Consider the following 8,203-nt stretch of genomic DNA (forward strand, 5'->3'; position numbering starts at 1 on the left):
GGCTGAGCACCTGAAGACAAAAAACTGCCCACAGTATGGTGTTCCAAAGCGTCTTCTGAATGCCCTCTGCTGTTCAAACAATGACCACAGTATTCATCTTCTTCTCTTAAATGATTGGTCAAGACAACGTACCAAAACATACAGGACATTTGGTAGCCTGGTACAAACTACAAATCGGAAAAAGCTGGCGCCATAGTTAGTTTCTTGAAGCACTTTCACTGAATTTTTCATCTACGGTTGAGGAGAAGTCCCCATCAGAAATAATGTACGTGACCTTTATGGCGTCCTTGATCACAAAAATTCAAAGCTTTCATTTCCCTTTTCTTCTTGCCTCAAATTGAAATGGTTGAATTGGAAAAGCCCAATTGATGATAAAGCTGCTGCTTCATTCAAGGAGGTTTTACATCTAGTAGCAATATATATATATATATATATATATATATATATATATATATATATATATATATATATATATATATATATATATATATATATATATATATATATATATATATATATATATATATATATATATATATATATAAAGAGAGAGAGAAAGAGAGGTTGGTAAATCCCAGACCACTTTGGTAGGGGACAAAAAGCCAGATCCATTAAAAATAATTAATTAATTTTTTTTTTGTGATATAACCTTATAGATATGATCTTAAGAGTTATTTGGTGAAGAACATGTATTAAGTTAGTCGTTTTTTCACTTTAATAGTTTTTTATAATAAAAAATGATTCTTATAATATCAAAATGTGATAGTAGAAAAATCAAATTTTTATAAAGATGAACAAAAACATGGTTTGCATTAAACCAGCATTTATTAACACAATATGATAATATGATGTTCAAGTTTTATTTAAATTAATTTTCAGCACAAATTTAAGTTGTCTGGTTTTTGTGTATTACCTAAATAGTATGATATTTGTGAATTATTCTTTCTCTCTCTCTCTCTCTCTCTCTCTCTCTCTCTCTCTCTCTCTCTCTCTCTCTCTCTCTAGATATATATATATATATATATATATATATATATAAATAACGTGGATTTCCATGATCGTCCTGGTGGCCCAACCTCTCACACTTTAGCTCGATGCATTTGTATCAGGACGTTGCATGTGTGAAAAACTGGATGAACGGATGACCAAAGGATTTCAGCTTCCCTATACATTAGTTAGGTATTGCATGGTCAAACTTGTCATGATTAACATAGTTATTAGCGATAAATTTTATAAGATAAATTCATAAAATTTAATAACTGGAGCGGTTGATTGGTTGTGCAGTTGGGAAAGTCATACCACATAGACAAAGTTAAAAACTTCCAGTCAGTACCCTCTATTCTGACTTTGGTATATTTTAAAACTTATTAGACGGCAGTAAGCATGTTCAACGAGAGGATAAGTACATTGGTGACCAACTTATAAAGTTTCGTGCTAAGTCCAAGGCATGGTTTTAAAAAAAAAAACCTTTATTTTAATTTCTCCTTTTCAAAATGTTGTTATAAGTAAAGGCTTTGCTTGATTCAAAACCTCGCCCTTCTCGGTCTTGGAAGAAGAGAAGAAGGAGCCCGTTGCTTTCCTTACTAGAATATTGCTTCTCACTGTTGTCAAGGGATGAAAGTTAATGAAAAATATGCATTATATGGCTTAGTAAATAACCAATAAATGGCATTGCATTCATGTCAAATGCATTGGTGAGACAGCCAATACACGACCATGTTGACTGGCCGAATTAAATGGTTCCAGCTCTCTCAACAATGACCGGATTTGGGTAACCCTGCTGGCACACCAAATGTACCTTGTTCGGGTTCAATGCTTCATATATCAAAGCGGCTTTCTCTTTTTTCTTTTGAAAAGGAGTATGAAGCGTTGCACTTGAATGATCCATTGTGACCCTAATAATTTGTCTAATTAACCTTTTATTATGTCAAACTAGTAGCGGAGTCAGGTATTGACTGATGTGGGCCATTGCCCACACCAGCCCTTATTTAATGGCTACTGTCATGATGTTTATTCTTTTGCATATAAGTGTCCCTTAAAGTTTCAAAATTAAATATTAGTGCCTCTTCGCGAGAAATTTCTGATATGGCCTATTGAATTTAGTTATCGGTTAGGCTTAAAGAACTTGTTGAGCATCGAATTGAACCACATGATCCGCCACTTTTGTAGAACCCATCAGTTTCTTTGAGTTTCAATCTTGCAAACATTCTCCCTAGGCAGGATGCCTAAGGATTTAGCTAATACAACACTATACAGGTCGATGCACACGACACCTAGTGTTCATTGTTTACGGGTAGGTAGGACTACTAGGGTATCTAATTCCATTCGCTCCTCTTGCTTTCTTTTTTCTATGGCACCGTCGGTCCAATAAAGTGCTTTTACCTATCGTTGTTCTTTCAGATCTCTATGCATTTCACTTTTCCATAAGGAATTCCCTCTAACCCTACTACACTCCAACTTGGTAGTTCCCACATCTTGTCCAAGGTTAAGCCTTAGGATTTGAATGTATGTAAGCTTCCAAGGTCGTCAAATTAAAATAACCAAACATGACAATTTAGGTGGCATAAAATCACACTTCTTAGCTTGATATAATCATGTAAACTCAATCTACATCGTTGAATCGATAAATACCAATCTTTTGTTGGTGAGTTTAGTGCAGATCAAACAAGCTTTTGTAATATAGACATAATGTTATCTTCTTACAGGTCATCCTGGAACGATGTAAAAGGCCACAAATGCAAGTTTCTAGCTATTAAAGATGGATTAATATCTATCTCATCTAACTTTTTGGATTGCATGTTTAGGATAAAACTTGTTCAAAACAACTCAAATGTCGTCAAAATCCAGGAGGAACTGATACATAATTGCAAATATAGTGTCTAGCAGAAGCATACTGCATATATGGACATGCATGCGGTGCAGTATAACATGGAGAAACATGGAGGCATGGCTTCTCATGAATAAAGAATACGCATGACACGCATACTTTATTTTGTGCAGCAGAGGCTGGCAGGTGCATGCCGAGTAACAGGGAGAAGCATCTGCAGAAAAATGACTTGTCAAACGTCATGTCGTGTGTTTCAAATCATAAGACGGTCAGTGATGGGTCAATCCAAGGGATTTGGGGGCATGATGAGCTTAAACCCTTTCATCTATTTCCATCTCCCCCTACCCTTACCCACATTGACATTAATAAAATATCCTTTAGCCAACAATTCAAACTAACTTTTTATTATTTCAACTCTCTCTCTCTTTATTTATATATATATATATATATATATATATATATATATATAGTCTCGAATCCCTATGATCTAAGCCGACACCGATGGTACCACTACAGCCAAGGGGGGGCTGAGGGAATAGGCCGTACATGATTGAAGGAAGAGAAAGGGAAAAGTTTGATAGTGCCTTTTGTGGGCATACAAGGGAAAAGCAAGGGCAAAGAAAGCCCCCTTCACGCTTACCCTCTTGCCAAATCTGCCGTCTTAATTTAAGCACAGAATGATGGAAGAAATCGCACACCCAAAATCTTCTCGTGTTTGTGTCAAGTGGCTTTCACTCCTTGGGCCTCTCAATTATTGAGTACACCCCGCACTCGCCATGTCAAAATCGTGGGGTGGGCTCAACTCCCCACTGAGACGGCTACCACTTCACTCCCTTCCACCAAAGCAGATATAGCCACTGCCAAAAGGTGGATTTGGATTTGGATTTGGATTTGAATTTAAATTTAGATTTGGATTTGAAAGCTTGTTTTCTATCAGTTAACAGAGAAAGCTAAGTTGAAATGAAAGAAAATCACATAGGACAACCTTTATCGTGTGCCCATAGTAAGATCCCATTCCCCGGCCATTTTCTCAGTCTACAAGCGGAAAGTTACCAAATCTTTCTCAACGTTTAAATTAATGTGCGTTCATATAACTGATTAATGACATCACGTCGTTAAAAGAACTCGGTTTGAAAAGAAAGCACCAAGAAAAGCGACGCCGGATAAGTAGCCAGCTGACCTGAATTTTGGACGGAGTTGGCTGTCTCGGTTCCGTCAAGCCTTACTTGGCGACTGCCAAGGTCAGTTTAATTTAGATATGGCTCATGATTTATTTGGTTAGGCTCAGTTTCCTTGCTAGCAGCTCACACACCTTAAGCACCTCCGGTGAGGCTGGGTTAGCCTTAAGTGTATAGCTAATGGTGACTCTGGTTGTCTAGAATCATGCAACTTACTTTTATATATATAAAAGGCTATGCAGCTTGACCCCTTGGCCGGTGGTAATTGGAATGGAGGATAAAAAAGCTTCTCCAACCCCACCAACCTCCATTGTCAAGAACATATATAATACATGTATTGGCCTGGTGCTGAAGGAGAGCCAACAGCTGCTTCTTTCAGATATCAGTCAATTCTCAAATTAAATCACTAGAACCAGCCCTACATCTGCCAATTTGGACCGTATCAGCCCTTTATATTAATAAAAATACCAAAAACATGGCTACTTTCTGCGTTTTAAAATAAAAAAGTGAACTTAAAATATGCGAAATACACAAGGGGTCAATATTAACCAACATTGATTTAAAAGAAAGAAAAAGAAATCTCCAAAAGCAGAACTCAGGCTGCTAATGATGGATACCCAATTCAGTCAATGAGTTAATTAAGATTTAGCTACTAAAAGGGAAAAGGACAGCCAAGTAATTCCATGGAAAGGCCTGGTGTAGTTTCGTAATTGCATACCCACCAAATTATTTTATTTGCAGAATCAGGCCCAATTTTTTTTTCCTTTCCTTCAGACCATGACCGCCCATCGTGGCCACACAAACTTCTTCCCCCCGCCCTCCCCACATTAATACAATTGAATAATGTCTCCTTATAAAAACAAAAGGAGAATGAATATAATATGTTTAGGCATCCCATCAGCAATGGAGCGACTGAATGTTTCTCTTTTCTCTCTCCAAACCCCAAGGCTGAGTTCATCTCACTGTTTTTCAGATGATATCGTCAATCATCAGTTGAAGAATCCCAACTGAAAGAAAGCAAGAAAACGAGATCAGAATTTTTTTTTTTTTCCACCACCATCTTTCCAATCAAATCTGTCTATCAAAAGAAAGTGTTTGAGCGGTCTGAGAGGAGAAGAAAGAGAAGGATGAGCTTCGAGGAATCGATGAAGTGTTTGTCGCTGGATTATCTCAACCTGCTGATCAACGGGCAGGCGTTCAGCGACGTGACGTTCAGCGTGGAGGGGAGGTTGGTGCACGCCCACAGGTGCATCCTTGCGGCGAGGAGCCTCTTCTTCCGGAAGTTCTTCTGCGGGCCTGAGGCGGCAGCGGCGGCGGCGGCAGCTGGACTGGGAGTTGATTTGAGGGGGATGATGCAGCAGCAGCAGCCGGGGCCGGCCTCGGGGAGGCCCGGTGTGATGGCCGTGCCCTGCGCGCAGGTGATTCCGGTGAACTCGGTGGGATACGAGGTCTTCCTGCTGCTGCTGCAGTTTCTGTACAGTGGGCAGGTGAGCATCGTGCCGCAGAAGCACGAGGCGAGGCCCAATTGCACTGACCGCGGGTGCTGGCATGCCCATTGCACCTCCGCCATCGAGCTCGCACTCGACACCCTCGCCGCCTCCCAGTACTTCGGCGTCGAGCAATTGGCGCGCCTCATTGAGGTTTGTTTTTGTGCTTCTTCCCTCCTGCGCTCCCTGCTGTTTCCTTTTGGGCACCTCCTTCTTCACTCCTTTTGTTTTCTTCTGATGGATCCATGGTGGTGTTTCTTTCTTTTGTTGGTCGTCTTGGTCTCCTGCTGTGATGATGAAAGAAGAGAGATGAAGAATAAGGAAATGGGGTTCTGCAGTTGTAGGGGTTTTTGTAATCAGAAACGATGGGAATTGGAGTCCGGTGAAGGAAAAGGCAAAAAAAAGAAAAAAAAGAAAAACGGTTTATTGCTTTTTCTTAGTTCAAAACGGTTGAAACATCTCATTGTTTTTCTTCTCCTGTTTCTCTGTTTCCACAACATTGATTGGATTTTATGAGATTTTTAAGCACTTGAGGTTGATAAGATTATTCTAAGTTAACACGGGTTTGTGGGTGGGTCCATTAGTAGCTATCTTTAGGGGTTCAATGAACCTTCCGCCATGGATTAGTGGACCTTTTCTTTTCAAGAGTGATTTTAGGGGTCTCTTGGCCGCCGTGTTTCTCCTTGGAGTTGTTCTTTCAGCAATTTAGGACATCAGCAGGCTTGTTAAGTTCCTCTCATCTTTTGAAAGGAAAACTATGCACTTCAAGTTCAGGGTTTTCCTGATTTAGTACTGAAGCTTAGCCGATAATCCCAAACCTACAAGACTTTCTTGCCAATTATTTGCTGTTTTTTTTTTCCTTCTTGTAGGTCAGTGTGTTGCCATCGTGCGAAGTAAGTTCTATGGGACCGTACGCTCTTCTACATTGTAGGAAAAAGCTTGTCACAGTCTCTCTCTCAGAGACACGCTCACATGACAGGCACAATAATGTGATATACTTTTGCTCACTCCAAAATGGGTACTCTGCACTTCTCTATCGCCCATTAATGAGTGTGTGCAAGACATTTTTCGGGAGCCGGTTCCCTTTTCCTCTCAATACCAACAAAAATAAGTTCCATGGGCAACAGGAAAAAAACAAGGCCTCTTTCCTGTTTGCTGATTGCAGGCAGGACAATCTCATTTTTACTGATAATAGTTCACTATTATCGGTTCCCTTTTTTCTCCTTACTATGGTAAAATAAAGCAAGAATAGTGTCAGTCAAAAACCAAGTTCAAAAATCTTTGAAAGGAAACCAATGGTACTAACGAATAGATAGAATCTCTTGCCTTGGTTTCTTGCAGAAGCAGCTAGCTACGATGGTGGAGAAGGCCTCCATTGAAGATGTCATGAAGGTGCTGATGTCGTCAAGGAAGCAGGAGATGCACCACCTTTGGTCAACTTGCTCCCACCTGGTGGCGAACTCTGGCCTGCCCTCAGAGATCCTCTCCAAGCACCTCCCCATAGACGTTGTCTCCAAGATAGAGGAGCTCCGCCTCAACTCCACCCTCACCCGCCGCTCCCTCCTCCATGATATGGGCGGCGCCACGTCCTCCTCCTCCCCCTCCGCCACCACCTGCGACGACAAGCCCCAGAAGATCCGGCGGATGCAGCGGGCCCTCGACTCGTCCGACGTCGAGCTTGTTAAGCTGATGGTCATGGGGGAAGGCCTGAACCTTGACGAAGCCCTCGCCCTCCATTACGCCGTCGCCAACTGCAGCCGTGAGGTAGTGAAGGCCCTGCTGGAACTCGGAGCCGGGGACGTCAACCACCGGGCGGAGCCCAGCCGGAAGACGCCGCTCCACATTGCGGCAGAAATGGTGAACCCGGACATGGTGGCCGTGCTGCTGGACCACCACGCTGACCCGAACGTCAGGGCCGCCGACGGCACCACGCCCATCGACATTCTTCGGTCGCTCACCTCCGACTTTCTGTTCAAAGGTGCAGTTCCCTGCCTCCCCCACATTGAGCCCAACAAGCTCAGGCTCTGCCTCGAGCTGGTCCAATCTGCGGCATTAGTCCTCTCCCGGGACGAACGCAACGGCGGCGGCGGCGGCGGAACCCCAGCTACTGAAACCGGTCAGATGGTATATCTCAATCTTGGTGGTGCAGATTTGGCTTGTAAATACGATGGTGAGTCCGGAAACGATGGTGATAGGTACTGTCATCACATTCCGGGGTCTCTCTACTCACACGGGTTCTAGCCAATTGCACTCTGTACTCTCCTTTTTACTAGCAAGATCTGAATCGATGCGACAATGTCCATTTCAACTTTTCCTTTTCTTAATTGCTGATCATATAACATATAAGACGATGAATTTGAAGTCTGTAACGTAATCAAGTTATAGTTTTAATAAATGGATTAACTTTGGTCAGCATGCTACGTAGAATATATATATATATATATATTAGTAGCTTTCCATTTCACATCTTATAAATTTGTAATTTAATTGAATAACTTATAAATAGGTTGATGTAATTTTGTTATCTATTTAACTTGCATATAAGTTTATAAAATGTGCACGCCAAATAAATGTAAAAAACTATATCAACTGATTGTAGTTTTATCAGATCAATTTCACTAATGGGCTTACAACATGCAATATGTAAAGTGTCCTTTTTCCTAAACAATTAGAGTAATAACTGTATTTCTAATTTAAAAACAGCAATTTTG

At 41.1% G+C, this 8,203-nt stretch overlaps 1 protein-coding gene across 1 annotated transcript; it reads left to right on the top strand.

Annotated features, from left to right (window-relative positions):
- Positions 1 to 4,888: 4,888 nt before the first annotated feature.
- LOC116246818 (BTB/POZ domain and ankyrin repeat-containing protein NOOT1-like) lies at positions 4,889 to 7,816 on the top strand. The gene is made up of 2 exons (XM_031618691.2): positions 4,889 to 5,645; positions 6,834 to 7,816. Exons 1-2 carry the CDS (start codon positions 5,133 to 5,135, stop codon positions 7,731 to 7,733), a joined length of 1,413 nt encoding a protein of 470 aa, XP_031474551.1. The 5' UTR covers positions 4,889 to 5,132; the 3' UTR covers positions 7,734 to 7,816.
- The last annotated feature ends 387 nt before the right edge of the window (positions 7,817 to 8,203 follow it).

The sequence above is a fragment of the Nymphaea colorata genome, chromosome 2, assembly GCF_008831285.2.
Source record: "Nymphaea colorata isolate Beijing-Zhang1983 chromosome 2, ASM883128v2, whole genome shotgun sequence".
NCBI classification, from domain to species: domain Eukaryota; kingdom Viridiplantae; phylum Streptophyta; class Magnoliopsida; order Nymphaeales; family Nymphaeaceae; genus Nymphaea; species Nymphaea colorata.